This window comes from Convolutriloba macropyga, chromosome 1, assembly GCF_964194025.1.
Source record: "Convolutriloba macropyga chromosome 1, txConMacr16.3, whole genome shotgun sequence".
NCBI lineage: Eukaryota > Metazoa > Xenacoelomorpha > Acoela > Convolutidae > Convolutriloba > Convolutriloba macropyga.
Window position 1 is genome coordinate 6,466,591 of NC_134468.1, and position 25,827 is coordinate 6,492,417.

The 25,827-nt window shown below is 37.9% G+C and overlaps 2 protein-coding genes across 3 annotated transcripts in view; both read left to right on the top strand.

Moving 5' to 3' along the window:
* The window catches only part of LOC142334575 (NSFL1 cofactor p47-like), a 300,271-nt gene that overhangs the window by 201,407 nt on the left and 73,037 nt on the right, over nucleotides 1-25,827 (top strand). The gene's annotated exons all lie outside the window — the stretch shown is intronic.
* The window catches only part of LOC142334538 (uncharacterized), a 239,738-nt gene that overhangs the window by 201,407 nt on the left and 12,504 nt on the right, over nucleotides 1-25,827 (top strand). Inside the window, exons 4-8 of the mRNA XM_075382652.1 lie at nucleotides 127-313; nucleotides 4,315-4,532; nucleotides 5,231-5,504; nucleotides 6,473-6,620; nucleotides 6,869-7,213. Coding sequence (XP_075238767.1) covers nucleotides 127-313; nucleotides 4,315-4,532; nucleotides 5,231-5,504; nucleotides 6,473-6,620; nucleotides 6,869-7,213 — 1,172 coding nt within the window. The remainder of the gene's footprint in view (nucleotides 1-126; nucleotides 314-4,314; nucleotides 4,533-5,230; nucleotides 5,505-6,472; nucleotides 6,621-6,868; nucleotides 7,214-25,827) is intronic.

The following is a 25,827-nucleotide window of genomic DNA, read 5'->3' on the forward strand; positions in this document are numbered from 1 at the left end:
AGTCTGTTTAAAAAGGAAGCCTAAGAACTTAAAGCCATTAAGAACTTGTCAACAAAATTACCAACCAAGTGAACAGACCAGTTACTAAAAATTTGAATGAATTAATTTAGTACCGAGCAATTTCAGGTTTCCGACGTTTAACAAACACCTCCGAGAATTTGTAGCTTCGGCTAGCATCTTAGATCCGGGGTTGGTGAAGGTAGTTGAAGATGACAGGGAGTTCAATGACCTGAAGACGTATGAGAAAGTGCGCCTCATCAATTCTATCTGTGACTATCGACTAACAACACCAGATGCAATTGACAAAACAGCTGTTAGTATCTCGTCACTGTTGTCGTCACCTCAACATTTACTTTTTGTAGTGATACCTTTTTCATTTTTTGATTGTTTCATTTGAAAATTGGGGTCTTTTCCAATATAGCCCCCCCCCCCCAGCTTAGTGGTCAGATAACCTATTGCCCCCCCCCAATCATGGTAATTATACCATAATGGGGGGGGGGGCTATATTTTCATGGGGGGCTATAATGGGAAAGACCCGAAAATTGTACTAGTTGTCGATACCTTTATTACGTACGACATTGGTTGTTCTTGGTATTATTTTGGTACATTTTTTAAATCTTCTTTGAATGTTATATTTTTGATGAACCCTCCCCTGATTGAGGATTTTTTTGTAGATCAGTGTAGATTTTTGAATAACTGAAAGAATAGTATAATGCAGCTTGCATGAATTCCTATGAAATTCTGCTTCATTAGCTTAATTTTAATTAAGGAGAATCAATGTTAACGTATTATATTTAGCGTTTCGTAAATAGTCTTCTTAATTGTCGGAATGTGGTATACATTTTAATGTATATTGTGGGTCAAGTTTCCCCAAATTTTAATTTTGCCTTTACGAATGTTATTACGGGTTTGAAGTTTTGCAGATGCGAGAGGGGTGCTACAATGGACGTACTCATGCTAATTTTTAGTAGTCATGAGTTGGAAAGCTTTTAAGCTGGTAATGTATTACCGGTATGTAAATACGCTGTCATCAAAATTAACATCTCTGACATTGATCTCTTACGAAGTCTTGAATGATCAGTAGCATTATATATGGTTTTTATTGTTTCAATATGAGCGATTTTCTCAAATCCGTTGCAATAACCAAACAACCTGAGAAGCTCTGACTAGAATTTGATACGATTCCCAGAGCCTCAATTTTTGTGTACAGAACTGGTTTCAGGGTTAACATTTTGCAAATGTAGTGGAAAAACGACGAAAAATCCTACTTGGAATTTTCTGAACATTTGTGAAAACTGTTGTAACTCAAAAGCATTTTTGTAACTTTGCCAAAATCGCCTGTAGCGCTGACTATAAAGTAATGATAATAATAATAATGAGGTAGTTTTGATCATGTAGTGTTATGCAATTGTTTTTTCGGGCGCCTTTGCTGTGATGTTTTTCGCACATTTTAGGTTTGCTCCTTTCGATTGTCCGAAGCTTGAACAAAAAGGACGAGTTCAAATGCATTTATGTAAATTTTCGTGGAAATCTTTTGGGAAGTCATAATTTTTGCCAACTTTGTATCAGTTATTGAAAATTTACTCATTAGAAGTATTATTTCCCATATTCTTCTGGGAAAATTTTAACTTTGTGCTCGATAACTAGATGTTGCCTTTGTCAAATTTTTTATCCAGAATTTGCAAGTTTGAGCTAATCTCTAACATTTGTAAAAACTGTCATGTAACTCATAAGCATTCTTGTAACCTTGCCAAAAATCAGTTGAGCTGTCTATAAAGTAATGATAGCAATAATAATGAGCGATTTTTCTGTAATGTTTTTGCATATTTTACTTTTCAAATGTTTGCTCCTTTCGATAGTCCGAAGCTTGAACAAAAAGGACGAGCTCAAATGCATTTAAGTAAATTTTCGTGGAAGTTTTGTGGGAAGTCATATGTTTTTACCATTTTTGTACCAGTTATTGAAAATTTACCCGTTAGAAGTATTTCCGATATTCTTTCACCTAATGGAATCAATGAAAGATGTTTCATGATTTCTAATGTTTTATGATATATTGTAAGTAAACATATATGCCTTTTTAACTTTGACGCCATTAATTCTCGAATAGATTCTGGGTCTTGCAAAATTTTTCATTTTGCCATTTTCGGAACTTCGCTCGTATCCTAAGGACACGTTGTGTTAATAGCTATCTAATTTATTATTTTTGTTTCTGATGAGTCTGCCAATTCTCAATATTATTTTTTAAATTGCTCTTGAACGAAGTTCATAGCAATTATTGTAAACGTGTGTGCCTTTTTTATGCAACATTTTCGCTTGACAATTTTGATTTTTCGAGAGACTTTTACGCCCTTGACTTTTCTTTTTGCGTTTGTCGTGATATAAAATTCTCTCTCAATCACAATTTCAAGCAGCTGAATTCAATTGGCGGCAATTTAATACCAAAAGTCAACTGAAAAGTGCGCCGAAACTGGTGCCATTTTTTACTTTAATTCTTTATAGTGGTATATGTTAACCTCTAATGTGGTTATTTGAAGCCCACTATTAAACTTCTGGGTCCCATTTAGGCTCCTCCTCCCCCCACTGAAACAGGCTGAAGTTGACAAGAGATCCCACTAGTCGTTCGGGAGCAAATCTTCCGACGTTTAGCCGGTTATGTTTTTTTTGCGTAAGTTTTTTCTTTATTTTTGCTTAACCTAGGATGATATGCTCTGTTGGCAATCAAAATCTGAAGTTGCTGGAAACATAGATTATTTTTTTAAGGTAATTAAATTCTTTGGATTGTTATTCACGACTTATCCGGCTTTGATCTATTTTTTTAATATTTTTGTTGATCACACATGAATTAATGCGCTATCAATAGTGACTTTCAAAGTGACCTGCTCTAATTCCAGGAATTATGGTCAACTTTGCATGTATAAGTCTAAATTAAGTATATTAAGGGGCTGCTAATAGAATCACTACATCTCTCAATTCACAACACAAAATTTGACATATCATATTTTAGAAGAAAACTGAAATTTATAATTTTGGGGACTGCAGCAGCTCTACAAAACTATATCGTGGCACTATTTTTACTATTTTTTAAAACTATTTTTTAAATGTTTTTTGGCAATATGCCAGCTAATTTTTTATCCCAGTTTTTGTTTTTTTTGTAGTTTTTGCTTTCAAAACATAAGTTTAAAAGTTTTCCGAAACATAACATCGTTTTTTATAATTGTTTTTTATAGCTGTGAGCTGAGCGGAGCTATATTGCTGTGATCTTGGTTTTTTTGTTTCATCGTCTGACACTCTGTTTTAGTTATACATTTGTTGACATAGCAAAGCTGAAAAGGTCAAATTTTCCGAATGACTTTTCCCTCTCACTAACGGCAATTGCGCCCGTGAGTCATTTCCCCACTCACTCTAGCAAAAATTTTTTAGGTCATTTGCGTGATTGGATTTTGATCATAAGGGACTTACCTCACTCAACGAAATGACTTTAACACTTTAAAACTTTGAGTTTAAATTGAATAATTTGTTTAATAGGTCAAAGGAACTCTAATGTGTAATAAAAGTCCCTAATAAAAAGGCTTCTCTGGAATGAATTTTAAAGCTTTATCATTTTTTGCTGAATAGATTTTTTGAGTGGCGTCGATAACTTTTTCAATTTGGATTTGTATCTGTTTCTATCTCTATTATACGGCACGCAAGTCTATTTCGTTCGCAGCTATTCCGCAATCTGCCGGCTATTTTTTTAATTTTGCGTAAATAAATTCTTTCGACGCTTGACTTTTTATCCGTGTTAAGTAAGTGAGCGTACTTCTGAAAGTTTTGTTGCCCTATTAGTTCTCTCATCACATTGATGCCCTTCGATTATGCAACATTTGTGAGTTATATGTTCCTTTTTTGCCGTTGCTAAACCGACATGGTTAAGAAAATTTGCAGTTGAAAGAAATCCAACATGAAAATCGTCAAAACAGTCGATTTGAAACAAGTGAAAACTGATTTATACCTAAAACTATTATACTGATTTGCAATAGACATAAACTATTGTATACCAATTAACAAAATCATTTTGAAAGGAGGGTTTCTAAGGTGGCCAACGTAACACACTTGGCCAATAATTAACTCTGACATTCAGTTGAGGCCCATATTAAAGCCTCACGCCACCCCCACCGAGTTTACAATGCAGTCAATTTGAACCCCACCCCCATTTCCGTATGGTAGGCAATCGGTAGGCACGTAAGTTGAATGATTCTAATCAGATTGAGTATGAAAGATCTTATTGGTTGGAAATCGAAACTTTCCACATTTGATTGAGTATTTGAAATCTAGGATGTGGACGCGGATTCCCTGAGGATCGAACCCCTGGGAACTGACTCAAAAGGCACTACTTACTGGTACTTCTACGGGAGTAGACTTTATGCTGAGGAAGCACCGCCTGCACCACCACCTCATCTGGCCAACAACCACGATACATCGCCCAAGAAGAAATCGAAAAAGAAAAAGAAGAAAATGGAGCCAGTTGTCACAGACGATGAACTTCCTATGGAGTGAGTTTTATCCGAAACTATTTGTTTCCCCGGAAGATATTTTTTATAGCTGCGAAGCTGTAAGCTGAGTGGAGCTATATTGCGGTGCTCTTGGTTTTTTACAATTCAAAGAATTTGAATTGTATTGGGGCGCTGTCTTTTTTTTTAAGATCTGTTCACACATTTTCATGATTTTTGAAGTCAAATTGGAGTAGTGATTTTGGTCACGCCGAAACAGGAAATGGAGCGAAAAAGCGAGCAAAGCTGAAAAAGTCAAATTTTCTTAATGACTTCTTCCTCTCACTAACGGCGTTTGCGCGCGTGACGTCATTTCTCACTCTCTTTAGCAAAAGTGTGCGTGGTTAGATTTTGATCACAAGTGACTTACCTCACTCAATAAAATGACTTTTGCTATTTTAAAACTTAAGTTTAATTTGAATTGATTTTTATAGAACGACATGGTTTACAACTAAAACGTGGAGGTTTGATTGAGAGGATTTAGAACCTGGCACATATTCGGTAACAGGGGGGGGGGGGGGGGCTGCGCATAACATCCGGGGGATAATAGATATGTACATTTACAGTAGTAGAACACATTGTTTTTTCATTCTTCTGGCAGTGAAGTTTAATCTTTTTCCCCAGCCTGCTTCAGCAGTTCGAAACCCGTATGATCGTTTCATAGATAAGTTTGAAAAGATCCTTAAACTTAGCCATTTCAGTTTGACTGCTCCCTCACGTGATGAAGTGTACGGCCAGTGGTATCTTGCAGCGAGCAGTGTAGTAGAGTGGGAGGCCATTGCAGACATGTACAAAGACGCCAAGCGGAGTCGAGATCAGGAGCTCTACAGTGTTATCAATGAGAACTTCTTGCCAATTCTGCCGAGTGTGGTGGAAGCGGAGGAAAAGGCAAAGATGAAAAGGATGCAAGAACTGGCATGTACAAGACAGAGCTCAAGATTGGAGGAGAAAAGGAAGGAACGAGAAATGCTCCAGGTATTGTTCATTGTCAACAAGCATTGAGTGCATCCACTTTATGCTTGAAGCTGAATTAAATTAACGGGGTTACCAGTATAGCCACCCGACCCTACATTTTGGTGTATTACAGAAAGGGTATAGTTATACGCTCCAGCTCGACTAAACTGGAAATGGGGACATGATGCGAAAAGCACCATTAAATATCCATAGTATTAGCAGCGAGTATATTGCTTCAATTTAGCAGTTTACGTCATTCCATTAACTCAAATACAAGAATAAGTTTCCAAATGGAAACTTCTTTTTTGGATGACGAAAACTATGAACGCGTTTTTTAAACAATCATTTGCGTTTGAGCATTTAGGTCATATGGTCCATCATAAAGAGTGGTTCGATAAATTTAGTCCCCTTTCTGACTCTTCACTGATTTCACCCAATTGAGATGTGTTCACGATTGTGGTGAAGGCAGATTAAGCCAAAGTAAGTTTTAGCCGAAAGTATTGTGACCGTTATCTCAACTTTCAGAAGTAATACATTTTAGACCATTACAACCATGTCAGCCATATTTTTTGAAAGTTATAGTATATTCATGTTGGTGCCAGGATTATTGGACTAGAGGGCGTTTTGGCGTAAATTCTATATTTTTGGTTGTCGGCTAAGCCCCCTGTTGTCCAATTCAACGGTCGCCATTCCAGTTGCTGCAAAGGAACAAACTACGCCATCAATGCAATAGCAAGTGGTTGCTAGCTTCTGCGGACCGCTGTCCGTAGCCATGCCTCTCGTCCGGAACCCTCGGGCCGGATATCGCGACGAAAGGCGCCAACCAAGAAGTCCTTATATGGCGATCTCAAAAATTTTGTGTCTGAGTTGACTTCGTTTTGCATTTTCGGCTTGATTGCGTTTCGGATTGCTTTTCAATGGTTTTCATATTTTTGAATTGATAACTTAATTCAAATTAAAATTATGAATGCGTTTCTCTTATTGGGCAGGTAAAAGAGGACGAGGAGAGGAAAGCGGAGGAGATTGAGAAGAGAGAGGCTGCTAGAGTGGCTGCGAGGGAGGAGGAGCAGAGGAAGGCAGAGGCTGCAGAGATCGAGAGGGCTCAGAGGGAGGAGGCAAAAGCTGCACTCAGAGATGGTTAGTCAGACATTATTACCCAACACAGTCAAAACTAATCATGGAACCTAGGAGTGTTATCTACAGTACAGAGATTTTTTATATCTATTGGTGTGTTATCTGATGGTAAACAGTATTAAGAAGAAATATTTGGTGACCTGGGTAGAATAAAAGTGTCCGATGTCTGAATTTTCGATTCAAATAACCGACACTTTTCAATCAGAAGTTTGAATAATTGTGAGTTCCTATAAAGTAATGGCCATTTTCAGAGCGTAAGAAGCGTGTGGCAATGCGTGAAGAACGAGCAACTCTAATCAGAGAAGGCAAACCTCTGCCAGCCTACCTTCTGGGCACTTCATGTGAGTCACCCATGACCAGTCCGACTCACAACAGCTTCGAAGTTGCTGATTCCGACTCAACCTTGGACACCAGCAGTGGGAACAGCCGGTCTGGATCCTCGGCAGGGAAAAGGCGAAGGGACGCTGCTTCCAGGAGAGGGGAATGGAGAAAGAATAAAAGAAATTGCAGCAGTCGCTACGCTCTGAGCGGTGAGAGCAGTGCCGAGGGCGATGAGTCACTTGACGATGATGATATTGTTACCGGGAGTCTCAAAGGTTTGCAAGCTGGCTCATAATTGCTTGTTTCAAGTCTCGAGTAACTGTTCCAGAGAACCAAAGGAGCACAATTCGGAAAGAATTTTGGTGTTAACTATCCAGGTTCTTTCGTCGAATTTTCAAATTTTTATTAGCCGCTCAGCGATAGCCGGGGCTATTATTAACCTTCTCTTGGGTTTTTTTCGTCGTCAAGATTTTTGTTACGACCATATTACGTCACAATCACTTCAAATCTGCTTTTAGTTCATTCGTTCATGCAATTTCAACTGAAGTATCCGCGTGACGTCATTTCTCACACTTATTGGAGCGAGTTTTTTGTTCAATTGCGTGATTAAGTATTTGGTCACGCGTGACTTACCTCGCTCTCAAAATGACTTCCTCACTCTAAAATTGACTTTTCTTTACTTTAATTCAAAGAGATAAGGTCAAGTGAATATGTGTCGCTCTAAATGAAGGTTATTTGAGTGCATCTAACAGAGGCAGCAATAGCTTATACAGATTCATAATCAAAATATAACATCTTAGCCTTTAATGAAAAGAGTATCTGTTTGGTCTGTCTTTTTCGAGACTGCAGATCTACAAAGCTATTGCGGCTATTTTCTGGCAATCTGCTAGCTATTTTTTTCTGTTGTCACATTTTTCTGTTCTGTTCCCCTAAACAAATATTAAGATGTGTTAGTGGAAAATAATCTAAAGAAAAGCTCTCACAATTAGATATGAACACTTTAAATGTTAATTTGTCAAAGCCTGTCTCAAACACAAAGTTTAAATGAGACTACAGTCTTCGTGAAATTAAGACACTGTCCATGAAAAAAGGCAGTTAGTTCATACATCCGAGAAAATTAATTTAGAGAAAAGGCTATTCTCCGTCAAATAAGCAACTTTTTATGGTTTAAAATCTGTTTTGTTCCGATTGTACAGTTTTAGATGAATCGCTCTCAAGCGAAGTTTGTTGCAATTTTATTAGTTCTGTTGTCTTTTTAATTTGATTTTTTGCTTGACCGATTTTTTCTGACACTTTTAACTTTTCGTCCTCGAAAGCGGGATAAACATGTATATCCCAGAGGGCATTAAGTGACTGAGCAGCTCTCTTAGAGCCTTACGCCCTACAAGTGTCTTAATATGCGATTAGTCGAAACTGTTGTGAGGAGACGATTCTATGATGTGAAGGATGGTTCTTTATCTAAGTTTGACCCCCCCCCCCCTCAGTTACCCCCTCCTCCTTACGCTTCATCCCCCACTCCCCTATTGCTGGCATTCCAGAGCACCAGCTGGGTACTAACCAAGCTAAGCGCTTGCGGTCATTTGAGAGCAATTCGCCCGACACTAGTCGTTTATTTATCCTGAGGCAATCTGTTTTCAAAAAGGGCAGTTTAACCTGGCTTGTTAGTTTTTTTGTTTTCTGTTCACAGTCTGTTCTTACAATTTCAATCATAGGCTCAATCAATTTTCCAGTCATAGGCTACTTAATATGTTATTTGACTCTAGTTTGTAGAGTCAATAAACCGTTACTTTGCAATTGACCTTTACTTTAAGACCTTTGGTTTTAAAAAGACAGCGAATGCGTGATTGTTTACTGCGTTTGTTTTGACATATATTGATAGCCTTAAAGCGATAGCAGGGGCTATTTTTAGCCTTCTCGTTTTTTTTATTCCACCATCAAGTTTTTTTGTTATGACCATATGACGTCATCGCCAATTAAAATCTACCTTTTGTTCATTCGTTCATGAAATTTCAACTGAATTGCGTGTTTGATGTCATTTTTTACACTTAGTGGAGCAAGTTTTTTTGTTCAGTCGCATGATGATGTTTTTGGTCACAAGTGACTTACCTCACTCAACAATGACTTCCTCCCTCTAAAATTGACTTATCGTTTTTTCAACTGAATGAGATAAGGTCATGTGAGTGTGTGCCACTCTAGTTGAAAGTTATTTGAGAGCATCTATTAGAAGCAGCAATGAGTTAGACAGATTTTAAATGAAAATGTAACAACTGAGCATTTAAAAAAATTTGTTGGTCTGCGTCTTCCATCTTTTTGAGACCGCAGATCTACGAGGCTATTGCGGTTTTTTTTCTAGCAATCTGCCAGCTTTGTTTAACGTTGTCCTTAGAGTATATTTGAATAAAATTGCTATATGCTTTCCCTTGTTCGCAGAGTTTATTTTCTGGGGAGTGGAAGCCTGTTTTATCGACTCTGAGTCCACTTTTTCGAAAACATTAGTGAAATAAAATTTTGCAAAATTTTTGAACTTGTTTGTTTTGTCCCTCATTTGTTTTTAAACCAACGTGGTTTTCCCTCAAATATTGCGTAAGCTTGAAATTCAACTGAGGTCTTTATTGGTGTAAATTACTTTGTGAGCACTAGTGTCTGAAATATGGTTTTTTGAGATTTGTTTTTTCCTAATTGTGTCATATTCTCTCTAAACTATCTGAATCTGTTCTTCGGATGAAGCTTATAGTCTGTTATTTGTTTGATTAATTTTTTAAATTGTACTTCAGGACTTGTCCTGCTGTGTTTTTGGTTTGCCATCTTTTGTTGCGATCATTTGATTATGCACCCAAAAGTCAGAGATGCATTTTCTTCTCAGGAGTGGAATGTGTAAGCGTGACGTAGTTTTTTTTCTGTCGGAAGTTTTTTTGATCCGTTGTGATCTTTTTTTGTTTAACATGACTAACCGCACTAAAAACATGCTCACTTATGAAATCTGATTTGAGAGATAGAATAGTCGTCACCCAAAATAGGCGACATAGGTGCTTCAGTTTAACTCGAAAAAGACGTTAGATGAGATTATTGAGCCAGGAAATATATTGACAAAACCCAAAAACTAAGGAGCGTCGGTGCACCATTTTTCGTCAAAAAAAAAGAAAATGATTGAGCTCAAGGCTAGGGAAAATCAAACCGAAAGCAGAAAACCCCCATCAGTTTGCTCAAAAGAGACATTAGAGAAAACAACTCAAGTGCAGAAAGCCAGGAAAAACTGTCGAAGCGGAAAATTAGGCGGCTTAGGTGCTTTAGTTTGACTCGAGAAATACGATTGATAAGATTATTCAGCCACAAATTTTTAACAAAAACCAAAAATTGGTTTTTTGTTGCAAACTGTTGGCTTCTTTTCGGCCAACCAAACAACCGCTGTCCCAGAGTCATCATGTATTTGCCCAGTTGCCAATTTGAGAGATGAATCCCATATCTATCATTTACCCGGTGCGGCCCTTTTGACATGCCGACGAACGAGTAATTCGTATACGCCTGTCGATACAAATCATTTGCCTGAGGGAAGACACTTTGCAAACCCGCTCTGAATGGGATTCCGCAAATAACTGCCATTTTCGTTGCCCCTGCCAAAAGCAGGAGCTCCCATGCGACTTGTTCGGTTGTGCATGCTTTGAGTAGTTTCATCGTTCGATTTTTGTCCCACTTCTCGTGATCTGTCAAGTCAAGTCCACTGAGGAAGAAGTTGACCTTATTGTTCATCTGAAGCATGTCTATAGCCTTCCAAATATTTTGTGTTCTGGCAGCTTTGATGGGCAACACATCAACGGACAGTTCTCCCTTATCGAATGGATACAGAAGTCAGTCACTAACGATGATATCCCTCGATTGTTCTGGCGACGGACGTTGAAAAGTGGTAGTGGAGGTTGAATCCCTCTCAGGTATTAGAGTAACCATATCCAGCTTTCATATGCGTTTTGACTACAATCTTCAGTAACTTACCGATCAGTTTTTAAAGAAAAGGACTGTAAAAGGGGTTTTGAATTTCAGACATTATTCAGCAGAATTAATAAATAACATTTTCAATACTAACTAACACCAGACTGACCCTATTAAAACACTTTCAAATGAAAAGAATAAATTTTAGAATCTATTACAGCAAAGCAGAACACAATTCAACAGTAATCAAATCAAACACTTACGTGAGAAGAGCCTGCAAACAGAAGCATGACTTCTTAAGAACATTCTATAGGAAGTCAAAACGGTTAAGCGAAATAGTGGCGACATAAGTGTGTTTTGTTGATAATCAGGCTTCTATAGCCTCAAAACATTCGTTGCATCATGGGAAATCAAATTTTTAATTGCTCTCAAACGGAAGTTGTAGCAATTATATTAGTCCTGTTGTTTTTTTTGCGATTTTTCGCTTGACCGGTTTTTCGTTTGACACATTTGGCTTTTCGTACTCAAAAATGGCATAAACAGTTAGCTCTCAGCGGGCATTAAGTTCTCTTAGAGTCTCTCAGCTCACTAATACCCAAGTATGCGATTCGCAAACTGTTTTGGAGAGTTATACTTATGGTGTGAAGGGCGGTTCTTAGAGGCTGTAAAAGTTGACCGAACAGGTTCCGTTATGCCTCTTAGGAGACAGTAAGCAAAATGGTCGCTGTAGAAGAAAGGTTAAAGCGCAAATTAATGAACAAACGCAGGCAAAACTCTCTTCTTTTTGACAGCACTTACAAATAAAGCATATATACCATACGCTTTTGATTCAAGACTTTAAATTGGTCTTCTAAAGCGTTTTTAAAAATCCAATATTTCTCCCGTAAGAGCAAAAATCACTTTCATAATGACATGGTGTCAAAGTCTCTTAGAACAATTTGCTTCTATTCCGCCACAAAATTTTAACAAAAACCAAAACTTGAGCAGCATCGTTGCATCCTTTTTACTCAAAAAAAGATTAGATAAATTGATCGAGCAAAAGGCTACGACACTTTCTGATACAATAAAAAAAAGAAAAAATCAATCAGGTTTACTCGAAAGACACATTATTTAAAAATAATTATGGAGCGAAAAGCGAGAAATTTTTGTACAAACCAAAAATTAAGCAGCGTCGTTCTATCGGTTTTACCTGAGGGACACATGGTTGAGGAGTTGAAGCTACGAAGTTTTGCTAATGCAATTAAGACGCCGAGATCCTTCAGCTATACTCAAAAGACTCGTCAGATGAAATGCTTCAGTGGCAGACAGTGATCGAATTTAGTTGGCAAGTAAACCAAGAAGTTGTCTATTGAAAAAATTTCAAAACAGAAGGTAAATAAATAAATAGACATAATTCCTGCTTAACCTTTATGACACTAAAGCAGATCAGGACACGAAGTTGTCAGTTCACAAAATTTCTGATCAGTGGATACCTATTTACAATCTCAAATACTTGAAACCATTTAAATTTTGGATCCTATTGACAGGAACAAGATTTTGAAGCACTGTATTACTTCACGCGGTTGGATTGATATTTCTTGGTTTTTTTGTTGCTTACTGTTGGCTCCTTTTTGGCCAACCAAACAACCACTGTCCCAGAGTTTTCTTGAAAATGGCTAGTTGCCAATTTTAGAGATGAAACCCATTTCTATCATCTACACGATGGAGCCCGTTTGACGTGCAGACGAACACGTAATTCGTATGCGGCTGTCGAAGCAAATCATTTGCCTTAGGCAAGACACTTTATCATTTGCCTTAGGCAAGATTTTAAGACACTTTGCAAACCCGCTATGATTGTGATTCTGCAAATAACTGCTATTTTATTTGCCCGTGCCAAAAGCTGGAGCTCCCTTGCAAACTGGTCGGTTGTGCATGCTTTGTACTTTTATCGTTCGATTTTTGTCCCGCTTTTTGGGATTTGTCAAGTCTTTTCCACCGCGGAAGAAGATGACCTTATGGCTCTTCTGAAGCATGTCTATAACATTCCAAATATCGTATGTTCTGGCACCTTTGATGGCCAACACATCAACAGGCAGTTCTCCCTTGTCGAAGCGATGCAGAAGTGATTCACTAACAATAATATCCCTCAATTGTTTTGGCGACGGTCTTTGTAAGTGGTAGTGGAAGCTGAATCCCTTTCGGGTATTAAAGTAACCTTATCCAGCTTTCAGATGCGTTTTGACTACAATCTTCAGTAACTTATTGATCAGTTTTTAAAGAAAAGGACTGAAAAAGGATTTTTAATTTCAGACGTTGTTCAGCACAATTAATTACATTTTCAGTACTAACTAATACCAGACTGAGCCTTGCAAAAGACATTCAAATGAAAAGAGTACATTATAGAATCTCTTACAGCAAAGCAGAACACAATTCAACAATAACCAAATCAAACACTTACGTGAGAAGAGCGTGCAAACAGAAGCATTACTTCTTAGGTACATTCTAGAAGAAGTCAAAACGGTTAAGCGAAATAGTGGCAACAAAAGTGTGTGTTGTTAATAATCAGGCTTCTTTTCAGCCTCAAAATTTTAACAAAAACCAAAAACTGAGCAGCATCGTTGCATCCTTCTTACTCAAAGAATAAAGATTAGACAAAATGATAGATTAGACAAAGACACATTAGTTAAAAATAATCAGGAGCGAAAAGCGAGAAATGTTTACAAACCAAAATTAAGCAGCGTAGTTCTATCGGTTTGACCTTAAGGACACATGGTTGAGGCAAAGCTACGAATTTTTGTTAATTCAATTAGGACGCCTAGATCCTTCAGCTATACTCAAAAGACTCATCAGACGAAATGCTTCAGCGGCACACAAAGATCAAGTTTATGTATTTGGCAAACGAACCAAGAAGTTGTCTTTTGAAAAAATTTCAAAACAGAACGTAAATAAATAAATATGGACTTAATTATTATTTGACCTTTATGACACTAAAGCAGATCAGGGCACGAAGTTGTCAATTGACAAAACTTCTGATCAGGGGTTATCTATTTACAATCTCAAATACTTGAAACCTTTTAAATTTTGGGTTGTTTTGACATGAACAATAACTTAAAGCACTGTATTACTTAACGCGGTTGGATTAATTTTTCTTGATTTTTGTTGCACACTATTGGCTCCATTTCGGCCAACCAAACAACTGCCGTCCCAGAGTCATCTTGAAGGTGCCTAGTTGCCAATTTGAGATGAATCCCATTTCTATCATTTACACAGTGGAGCCCTTTTGACGTGCCGACGAACACGTAATTCGTATGCGACTGTCGAAGCAAATCATTTGCCTTAGGCAAGACACTTTGCAAACCCGCTCTGAATGGGATTCCGCAAATAACTGCCCTTTTCATTGCCCCTGCCAAAAGCTGCAGATCCCGTGCGACCTGGTCAGAAGTGCATGCTTTGCGTTCGATTTTTGTCCCGCTTCTCGTGAACTGTAAATTCATTTCCACCGAGGAAGAAGATGACGTTTTGGTTCTTCTGAGGCATGTCTTTAACATTCCAAATATCGTATGTTCTGGCACCTTTGATGGCCAACACATCAATAGGCAGGTCTCCCTTGTCGAACCGACACAGAAGTGAGTCACTAACGATGATATCCCTCAATTGTTTTGGCGACGGTCGTTATAAGTGGTAGTGGAAGCTAAATCCCTCTCGGGTATTAAAGTAACCATATCCAGCTGTCAGATGCGTTTTGACTACAATTTTTAGTAACTTTCTGATCAGTTTTTAAAGGAAAAGAACTGAAAAAGGGTTCTGAATTTCATACATTGTTCAGCACAATTAATAAATAACATTTTCAGTACTAACTAACACCAGACTGATCCTATCAAAAGACTTTCCAATAAAAAGAGTAAATTATAGAATCTATTACAGCAAAGCAGAACACAATTCAACTATAATCAAATCAAACACTTACCTGAGAAGAGCGTGCAAACAGAAGCATGACTTCTTAGGAACATTCTAGAAGAAATCACAACGGTTAAGCGAAATAGTGGCGACAAAAGTGGGTTTTGTTGATAATCAGGCTTCTATTCAGCCTCAAATTTTTAACAATACCAAAAATTGAGCAGCATCGTTGCATCCTTCTTACTCAAGAAAAAGATTAGACAAAATGATAGGGCGAAAGGCTACGACACTTTGTGAAACAATAAAAAGCAAAAAGTCTATCGTTTCACTCAAAAGACACATTAGTTAAAATAAGGAGCGAAAAGCGAGAAATGTTTGTACAAACCAAAAATTAATCAGCGTAGTTCTATCGTCTTTACCCGAAGGACACATGATTGTGGAGGCAAAGCTACAAAATTTTGTTAATGCAATTAAGACACCTTGATCCTTCAGCTATACTCAAATAACTCATCAGATGAAATGATACAGCGTCACACAAAGATCAAGTTCAGGTAATCGGCAAACAAACCAAGAAGATTGAAAAAACTTCAAAACAGAAGGTAAATAAATAAATACGGACTTACTTTCTATTTCACCTTTATTACACTAAAACAGATCAGGGCACGAAGTTGTCAGTTGACAGAACTTCTGATAATGGGATACCTATTTACAATCTCCAATACTTGAAACCTTTTAAATTTCGGAGTGTTTTTACATGAACAGTAACTTAAAGCACTGTATTACGTAACGCGGTTGGACTAATTTTCCTTGATTTTTGTTGCACACTATTGGCTCCTTTTCGGCTAACCAAAATACCGCTGTCCCAGAGTCATTTTGAAGTTGCCTAGTTGCCAAATTGAGATGAATCCCATTTCTATCATTTACACAGTGGAGCCCTTTTGACGTGCCGACGAACACGTAATTCGTATGCGACTGTCGAAGCAAATCGATTGCCTTAGGCAAGACAATTTGCAAATCCGCTCTGAATGGGATTCCGCAAGTATCTGCCGTTTTCTTTGCCCCTGGCAAAAGCTGGAGCTCCCGTGCGACCTGGTTGGGTGTGCATGCTTTGAGTAGTTTCATTGTTCAATTTTTGTCCGGCTTCTCGTGATCTGTCAAGTCATTTCAACCGAGGAAGATGACCTTATCGTTCACCTGAAGCATGTCTTTAACATTCCAAATATCATATGTTCTGGCACCTTTGATGGGCAACACATCAACAGGAATTTCTCCCTGGTCGAAGCGATACAGAAGTGAGCCAATAACGAGCCACAAAATTTTAACAAAAACCAAAAATTCAGCATAATCGCTGCATCTTTTTTACAAAAAGATTAGACAAAGTGATAGGGCAAAAGGCTACGACACTTTGTGAAATAATAAAAAACAAAAAGTCAATCAGTTTCGCTCAAAAGACACATTAGTTAAAAGTAATAAGGAGCGAAAAGCGAGAAATGTTTGTACAAACCAAAAATTTATCAGCGTAGTTCTATCGTCTTTACCCGAAGGACACATGATTGGGAAGGCAAAGCTACAAAATTTTGTTAATGCAATTAAGACACCTAGATCCTTCAGCTATACTCAAAAAACTCATCAGATGAAATGCTTTAGCTGCACAGAAATATCAAAATCAGGTAATCGGCAAACAAACCAAGTTGTCTATTGAAAAAACTTAACTGAAGGTAAATAAATAAATACGGACTTTATTGTTATTTGACCTTTATGACGCTAAAGCAGATCAGGGCAAGAAGTTATCAATTGACGAAACTCCTGATCAGGGGCTACCTATACCTATTTACAATCTCAAATACTTCAAACCATTTAAATTTCGGGTCGTATTGATTCCACTCTTCGCAGTTTTTTGTTGTTTAAGAAGAAATCACCAGTAGTTTTCTTTGAAATATGGATATAAGAACATTTTGATGTATTGAACTTCAAGCTGTTAGAATTTGACCAGTTATACAATGGATTGATGTCCTCTTGACTGTCACTAAAAACATTTGTTGAAGAGCATACCAACTTGGTATCATCCGCAAAGCAGTAACAATTGGAATTTTTGTGAAGTGACAACATATCCATATAAACCAAAAACAACAGTGGTACCAGAACACTTCCTTGGGGAACATAACTATCTATAGATACAATGTCAGATAGGTTTTCATCGATGCAAAATCGTTGCGTTTTTTCAGCAAAATACGATCTATTTAAGTTTCTAAACTCGAGGTCTAATACAAAATAGGCCAGTTTACTAATAAGGGTTGAATGATTGACAGTATCAAATGCTTTACTGAAGTCAAGATATAGTACAATTTGCTCCCAATTATTGTCAAAATTGGCATACAATTCGTCTACGAAGAGAACGAGTTGTGTAATTGTTGAGTGGCCCTGATGAAAACCGTGCTGATTAGAATTAATTTTGTGTAGGATCTTCGAATACAAATAATCAAAAATAATTATCTCAAATGCAAGGGAAATTCGTGGCAGGATAGGTTTAGGGCGATAAATTTCAGTGTCTGACTTTAATCCCTTCTTGTAAATAGGTGATACATGAGCGCATTTCCAGAATAAGGGCCAGCAAGTTGTTCGTAAGATAAAGCTGAAGAGAGAATGAACATAAGGTGCAAGAAGTTCGGAACAAGAACTATAAATAAATGGTGGAATACCGTCACAAGCCGCAATGGTACCTGTCTGAACATCTCTAAGTAACTCGTTCGTGTAGCTGATGACCGTCAAAACAAATTTCTGACAGAAAAGTATCCGAGGTTGGTTCTTGACCGAAAGGAAAAGAACCGTTCGAGAATTCGGAATACTTCTTTGAAGAAAGAATTGAAGAGGTTAGCCTTGTCCAGAACTGTTTCAGCTTCAATATCCTTCCAATATACCTTTTTTGGTAAAGTAGGTCTAACACCGAGGCGCTTCAATAACTTGAACGCATCATTAGTTGAAAAGAATTTAGCAGAACTCAAAAATGAAGCTTTGTCGAGTTCGATAAACTGAAACTTCAATTTCAAGTTCTCTAATGGCTATGTCACAGGCTTTTCGCCTCCTGGCAGTTTCCAACTTGTTAAGATAATGAACGGTCAATGATGAATAAAAGAAGGGCAAAGAACGCCGCTTTCTGCGTTTCAACGTTAAGGAAGAGGGCAACGCATTCTGAAAGTTGGATATCCAGAGTGAAGAAAAGCTTTGGTTTGAGTTCCCATTCATCGGAGAGTTTGGCAATGGGCTATCAATGTTAAAAGATTGCAGGAATGCAGTTTCGTCAAAACTGCTCAGCGAATACTCTGATAACAAGTTATTGCAAGGAATATCTTGCTGAGTACGTCAAGAGGACGTGTGTATGATCTGAAAGTTTCGAATTTAGCAGCTCGTAGTCCGAAGCCTCCGCTTGAGAAACAAAAGCTAAGTCCAGAATGTTTCCTTGTTTAAGCGTTGGATTTGGATAATTTGCTCCATCAGGAAATCTTGAGCCAAAAAATCTATTAATAATTGCTCATCGGATCGAGAAGACTTCATGCAGTCCCAATTCACAGAAGAGAAATTGAAGTCACCCAAACTAATTGTATGAAACTCTCGAAAGCAATTGTTCGCTCTCAATTTCTCAAAGTTAGTCATAACAAAACGTAGCTGTTCAGTAGCTTCCGACGTAGATACATAATATTTGGAGCCTTTCGGAGGTAGATAAACAGCACTAAGCCTGGACAAAATGATTCATATTTAAGTAAGCAACTGAAAAAATACTATACTCAAAAGAATTTTCAGACGAAATGCTTCAGCGCACACAAATATCAAATTTATGTATTCGGCAAACAAACCAAGAAGTTGTCTTTTGAAAAAACTTCAAAACAGAACGTAAATAAATAAATACGGTCTTAATTCTTATTTGACCTTTATGACACTAAAGCAGATCAGGGCACGAAGTTGTCAATTGACAAAACTTCTGTTCAAGGGATATCTATTTACAATCTCAAATACTTGGAACCATTTAAATTTCGGATTGTATTGAAAGGAACAATAACTTAAAGCACTGTATTACTTCACAAGGTTGGGTTAATTTTTCTTGGTTTTTTTGTTGCACACTGTTGGCTCCGTTTTGGCCAACCAAACCGCTGTCCCAGAGTCATCATGAATTTGCCGAGTTGCCAATTTGAGAGATGAGTCCCATATCTATCATTTACACGGTGCAGCCCTTTTGACATGCCGACGAGCGAGTAATTCGTATGCGACTGTCGAAGCAAATCATTTGCCTGATGCGAGACACTTTGCAAACCCGCTCTGAATGGGATCCCGCAAATAGCTGCTCTTTTCATTGCCCCTGCCAAAAACTGGAGCTCCCGTGCGACCTGGTCAGAAGTGCATGCTTTGCGTTCGATTTTTGTCCCGCTTCTCGTGAACTGTAAAATCATTTCCACCGAGGAAGAAGATGACGTTATGGTTCTTCTGAAGCATGTCTTTAACATTCCAAATATCGTATGTTCTGGCACCTTTGATGGCCAACACATCAACAGGCAGTTTTCCCTCGTCGAAGCGATACAGAAGTGAGTCACTAACGATGTTATCCCTAATTGTTTTGGCGACGGTCGTTATAAGTGGTAGTGAAAGCTAAATCCCTCTCGGGTATTAAAGTAACCATATCCAGCTGTCAGATGCGTTTTGACTACAATTTTTTAATAACTTACTGATCAGTTTTTACAGGAAAAGGACTGAAAAAGCGTTTTTAATTTCAGACATTGTTCAGCACAATTAATAAATAACATTTCCAGTACTAACTAACACCAGACTGATCCTATCAAAAGACTTTCAAATGATAAGAGTAAATTATAGAATCTATTACAACAAAGCAGAACACAATTCAACTATAATCAAATCAAACACTTACGTGAGACGAGCGTGCAAACAGAAGCATGACTTCTTAGGAACATTCTAGAAGAAATCACAACGGTTAAGCGAAATAGTGGCGACAAAAGTGGGTTTTCTTGATAATCAGGCTTCTATTCAGCCACAAAATTTTAACAAAAAGCAAAAATTGAGCAGCATCGTTGCATCCTTCTTACTCAAAAAAATGATTAAATTAGAGAAAATTAGAGAAAATGATAGGGCAAAAGGCTACGACACTTTGTGAAACAATAAAAAAAAAGTCAATCAGTTTCGCTCAAAAGACACATTAGTGAAAAGTAATAAGGAGCGAAAAGCGAGAAATGTTTGTACAAACCAAAAATTAATCAGCGTAGTTCTATCGGCTTTACCCGAAAGACAAATGATTGAGGAGGCAAAGCTACAAAATTTTGTTAATGCAATTAAGACGCCTAGATCCTTCAGCTATACTCAAAAGACTCATCAGATGAAATGCTTCAGCTGCACACAACGATCAAATACAGGTATTCGGCAAACAAACCAAGTTGTCTATTGAAAAAAACTTAACTGAAGGTAAATAAATAAATACGGACTTAATTCTTATTTGACCTTCATGACACTAAAGCAGATCAGGGCACAAAGTTGTCAATTGACTAAACTCCTGATCAGGGGATACCTATTTACAATCTCAAATACTTCAAACCATTTAAATTTCGGATCGTATTGATTCCACTCTTCGCAGTTTTTCGTTGTTTAAGAAGAAATCACCAGTAGTTTTCTTTGAAATTTGGATATAAGAACATTTTGATGTATTGAACTTCAAGCTGTTAGAATTTGACCAGTTATACAATGGATTGATGTCCTCTTGACTGTCACTAAAAGCATTTGTTGAAGAGCATACCAACTTGGTATCATCCGCAAAGCAGTAACAATTGGAATTTTTATGAAGTGACAACATATCCATATAAACCAAAAACAACAGTGGTCCCAGAACACTTCCATGGGGAACATAACTATCTATAGATACAATGTCAGAAAGGTTTCCGTCGATGCGAAATCGTTGCTTTCTTTCAGCCAAATATGATCTAATTAAGTTTCTAAACTCGAGGTTAATACAAAATAGGCCAGTTTACTAATAAGGGTTGCATGATTGACAGTATCAAATGCTTTACTGAAGTCAAGATATAGTACAATTTGCTCCCAATTATTGTCAAAATTGGCATATAATTCGTCTACGAAGAGAACGAGTTGTGTAATTGTTGAGTGGCCCTGTTGAAAACGGTGCTGATCAGAATTAATTTTGTGTCGGATCTTCGAATACAAATAATCAAAAATAATTATCTCAAATGCAAGGGAAATTCGTGGCAGGATAGGTTTAGAGCGATAAATTTCAATGTCTGACTTTAATCCTTTATTGTGAATAGGTGATACATGAGCGCATTTCCAGAATAAGGGCCAGCAAGTTGTTCGTAAGATAAAGCTGAAGAGAGAATGAACATAAAGTGCAAGAAGATCGGAACAAGAACTATAAATAAATGGTGGAATACCGTCACAAGCCGCAATGGTACCTGTCTCAACATCTCTAAGTAACTCGTTCTTGTAGCTTATGACCGTCAAAACAAATTTCTGACAGAAAAGTATCCGAGGTGGGTTCTTGACCGAAAGGAAAAGAAACGTTCGAGAATTCGGAATACTAATTTGAAGAAAGAATTGAAGAGGTTAGCCTTGTCGAGAACTGTTTCAGCTTCAATATCCTTCCAATATACTTCATTTGGTAAAGAAGGTCTAACACCGAGGCGCTTCAATAACTTGAACGCATCATTATTTGAAAAGAATTTAGCAGAACTCAAAAATGAAGCTTTGTCGAGTTCGAGTGAAACTTAAATTTCAAGTTCTCTAATGACTATGTCACAGGCTTTTCGCCTCCTGGCAGTTTCCAACTTGTAAAGATAATGAACGGTCAATGATTAATAAAAGAAGGGCAAAGAACGCCGCTTTCTGCGTTTCAACGTTAAGGAAGAGGGCAACGCATTCTAAAAGTTGGATTATCAGAGTGAAGAAAAGCTTTGGTTTGAGTTCCCATTCATCGGAGAGTTTGGCAATGGGCTATCAATGTTAAAAGATTGCAGGAATGCAGTTTCGTCAAAACTGCTCAGCGAATACTCTGATAACAAGTTATTGCAAGGAATATCTTGCTGAGTACGTCAAGAGGACGTGTGTATGATCTGAAAGTTTCGAATTTAGCAGCTCGTAGTCCGAAGCCTCCGCTTGAGAAACAAAAGCTAAGTCCAGGATGTTTCCTTGTTTAAGGGTTGGATTTGGATTATTTGCTCCATCAGGAAATCTTGAGCCAAAAAATCTATTAATAATTGCTCATCGGATCGAGAAGACTTCATGCAGTCCCAATTCACAGAAGAGAAATTGAAGTCACCCAAAGTAATTGTATGAAACTCTCGAAAGCAATTGTTCGCTCTCAATTTCTCAAAGTTAGTCATAACAAAACGTAGCTGTTCAGTAGCTTCCGTCGTAGATACATAATATTTGTAGCCTTTCGGAGGTAGATAAGCAAGCACTAAGCCTGGACAAAATGATTCATATTTAAGTAAGCAACTGAAAAAAAGTTCTTCAATTTAGACATCTGAAACCTCGGTTGAAATGGAAAGTGACTTACTGATTGCTGGGAGTCCTCCGTGCTGCCTTTCCGGCCTGTTGAACCGTCCTATTACAGTATATGGAAGCCCACAGAACACAGCTAGATCCAAAACCGAAAAATTGAGCCAAGTCTCAACGATTCCAATTAAGTTGGGCTGTTTTGCTATTAGTAGCTCAGTCAAGGTGAGGCGCCTCTCCAACATGATTAAGCTTTGAACATTAAACAATAAAATTTTTAGATCCAAGCAGTTGCTCGTTTCATTTCGTAGTCATTTTCGTTCAGTCACTCTTCCGTTTCTGATCACAAAGCTCTTGTTATTGTATTTCTGCTGTAGGCTGCGTTTTTCGACCCGCAGTTGATATTGTGCTTCTCTTTCAGATTTCGTTAGGTCCGGGTCTACAAATAGATTTGAGTAAGACTTAGAGGCTTTTAATTTTTTGCATTTGCTAAAAAACTGTTTTCGTTTCAAAGCGCTCTTGAACTTTAACAATAAAAGCTGTCGGCTATTTTCAGCGTTCTTCTTTCCAATGCGTAAAGAATAAAAATTGTCAGGATTGAGTTCTACACCAATTTCTTGGCCAAGATTCTGCACTAAAATGCTATCGTTTGGAGAATTGGAAGTAACAGAGCCCTTGATAATCAGATTAAGCTTTTTGTTATCTTGTTCGATTTGCTCTGGCCTGCTTTTGCGAGCTACACCAGAGCGAGTTTTGTTCTTTTGTGATATTATCTACTAACACGTTGGCATAGCTTTTTGGGTGGTTCTCTTTGATTGCAGCTCAGAATCCACGGAGAAATGGTCTGCTGCAATCATAAGTGATCGGAACCCAGACTTTAAGAAATAACAGGACAGTCCTCGTTATTGCAGCGGTTCTCTTTTTCGGTAAATTTCTCTTTAGCAGTTAGAGCTCGTGTAGGCATGGTTGTAATTTTCGTCTTCTCGTAAACCTATTAAGAGGCCATTTACCACTGTAAACGGTAGCTTAGAAAATAATTGTCCTAATACTAAATTCGAAAAATTCGTTACCAGTTTAAACGGTAACTGAGTCGACAAAGCTGATCGCTAACTCTGACAAAAACGGATGAATGTTGCAGACGATGATCCAAGTTTAATTGTCTAATCGTACACCTAAGAGTCCGTTTATCACTGTAAACGGTAGCTTAGTAACTCTGACAATAACAGATGAGAGCTGTAGACAATAATCCAAGTCTGTTCGTCTGAGGGGACAAGCCAAGCTATATGGCAATTTATTAACATAAACCAGATCACTGAAATCCCTTCGTAGACAAGGGCTACCCAAGAATAAAATCTGGTTCGTGGATCAAATTAACTGAAACACTACTTATTAAATGGCAAAGATTGCTATTTATTAAGTTTATCACTAGATTTTTGTTGCACACTGTTGGCTCTTTTTCGGCCAACCAAACAACCGCTGTCCCAGAGTCATATTAAAGTTGCCTAGTTGCCAATTTGAAAGATGAATCGCATTACTATCTATTACACAGTGGAGCCCTTTTGACCTGCCGACGAACACGTAATTCGTATGCGACTGTCGAAGCAAATCATTTGCCTGAGGAAAGACAATATGCAAATCCGCTCTGGATGGGATTCCGCAATTATATGCCGTTTTCTTTGCCCCTGGCAAAAGCTTGAGCTCCCGTGCGACCTGGTCGGGTGTGCATGCGTTGAGCAGTTTAATTGTTCGATTTTTGTCCGGCTTCTCGTGATCTGTCAAGTCATTTCCACCGATGAAGACGACCTTATCGTTCAACTGAAAGCATGTCTTTAACATTCCAAATGTCGTATGTTGTGGCACCTTTGGTGGCCAACACAGCAACAGGTAGTTCTCCCTTGTCGAATGGATACAGAAGTCAGTCACTAACGATGATATCCCTCGATTGTTCTGGCGACGGTCTTTGTAAGTGGTAGGGGAAGCTGAATCCCTCTCGGGTATTAAAGTAACCTTATCCAGCTTTCAGATGCGTTTTGACTACAATCTTCAGTAACTTACTGATCAGTTTTTAAAGAAAAGGACTGAAAAAGGATTTTTAATTTCAGACGTTGTTCAGCACAATTAATTACATTTTCAGTACTAACTAATACCAGACTGAGCCTGGCAAAAGACATTCAAATGAAAAGAGTACATTATAGAATCTCATACAGCAAAGCAAAACACAATTCAACAATAACCAAATCAAACACTTACGTGAGAAGAGCGTGCAAACAGAAGCATGACTTCTTAGGTACATTCTAGAACAGTTCTATCGGTTTTACCCGAAGGACACATGATTGAAGAAGCAAAGCTACGAAATTTTGTTAATGCAATTAAGACGCCTAGATCCTTCAGCTACACTCAAAAGACTCATCAAACGAAATGCTTCAGGGATGACAATGATATAATTATTCGGCAAACAAACCAAGAAGTTGTCTATTGAAAAAACTTCAAAATAGAAAGTAAATAAATAAATACGGACATAAATCCTACTTAACCTTTATGACACTAAAGCAGATAAGGACACAAGGTTGTCAGTTGAGAAAACTTGACAATTGACTGATCAGTGAATACCTGATCAGTCAATTGACTGATCAGGGGATACCTATTTACAACCTCAAATGCTTGACATCATTTAACTTTCAGATCTTATTGACAGGAACAATTACTTAAACCACTGTAATACTTCACGCGGTTGAATTAATATTTCTTTATTTTTGTTGCACACTGTTGGCTCTTTTTCGGCTTACCAAACAACCGCTGTCCCTGATACATCTTGAGGTTGCTTAGTTTCCAATTTGAGAGATGAATCCCATTTCTATTATATACACTGTGAAGCACTTTTGGTTTGCCGACGAACACGTAATTCGTATGTGACTGTCGAAACAAATCATTTGCCTTAGGCAAGACACTTAGGCAGGCAATTTATTAACATAAACCAGATCACTGAAATCCCTTCGTAGACAAGGGCTACCCAAGAATAAAGTCTGGTTCGTTGATCAAATTAACTGAAACACTACTTATTAAATAGCAAAGATTGCTATTTATTAAGTTTATCACTAGATTTTTGTTGCACATTGTTGGCTCTTTTTCGGCCAACCAAACAACCGCTGTCCCAGAGTCATCTTGAAGTTGCCTAGTTGCCAATTTGAGAGATGAATCCCATTACTATCTATTACACAGTGGAGCCCTTTTGACGTGCCGACGAACACGTAATTCGTATGCGACTGTCGAAGCAAATCATTTGCCCGAGGAAAGACAATATGCAAATCCGCTCTGGATGGGATTCCGCAAGTATCTGCCGTTTTCTTTGCCCCTGGCAAAGGCTTGAGCTCCCGTGCGACCTGGTCGGGTATGCATGCGTTGAGCAGTTTAATTGTTCGATTTTTGTCCGGCTTCTCGTGATCTGTCAAGTCATTTCCACCGATGAAGACGACCTTATCGTTCAACTGAAAGCATGTCTTTAACATTCCAAATATCGTATGTTCTGGCACCTTTGATGGCCAACACATCAACAGGTAGTTCTCCCTTGTCGAATGGATACAGAAGTCAG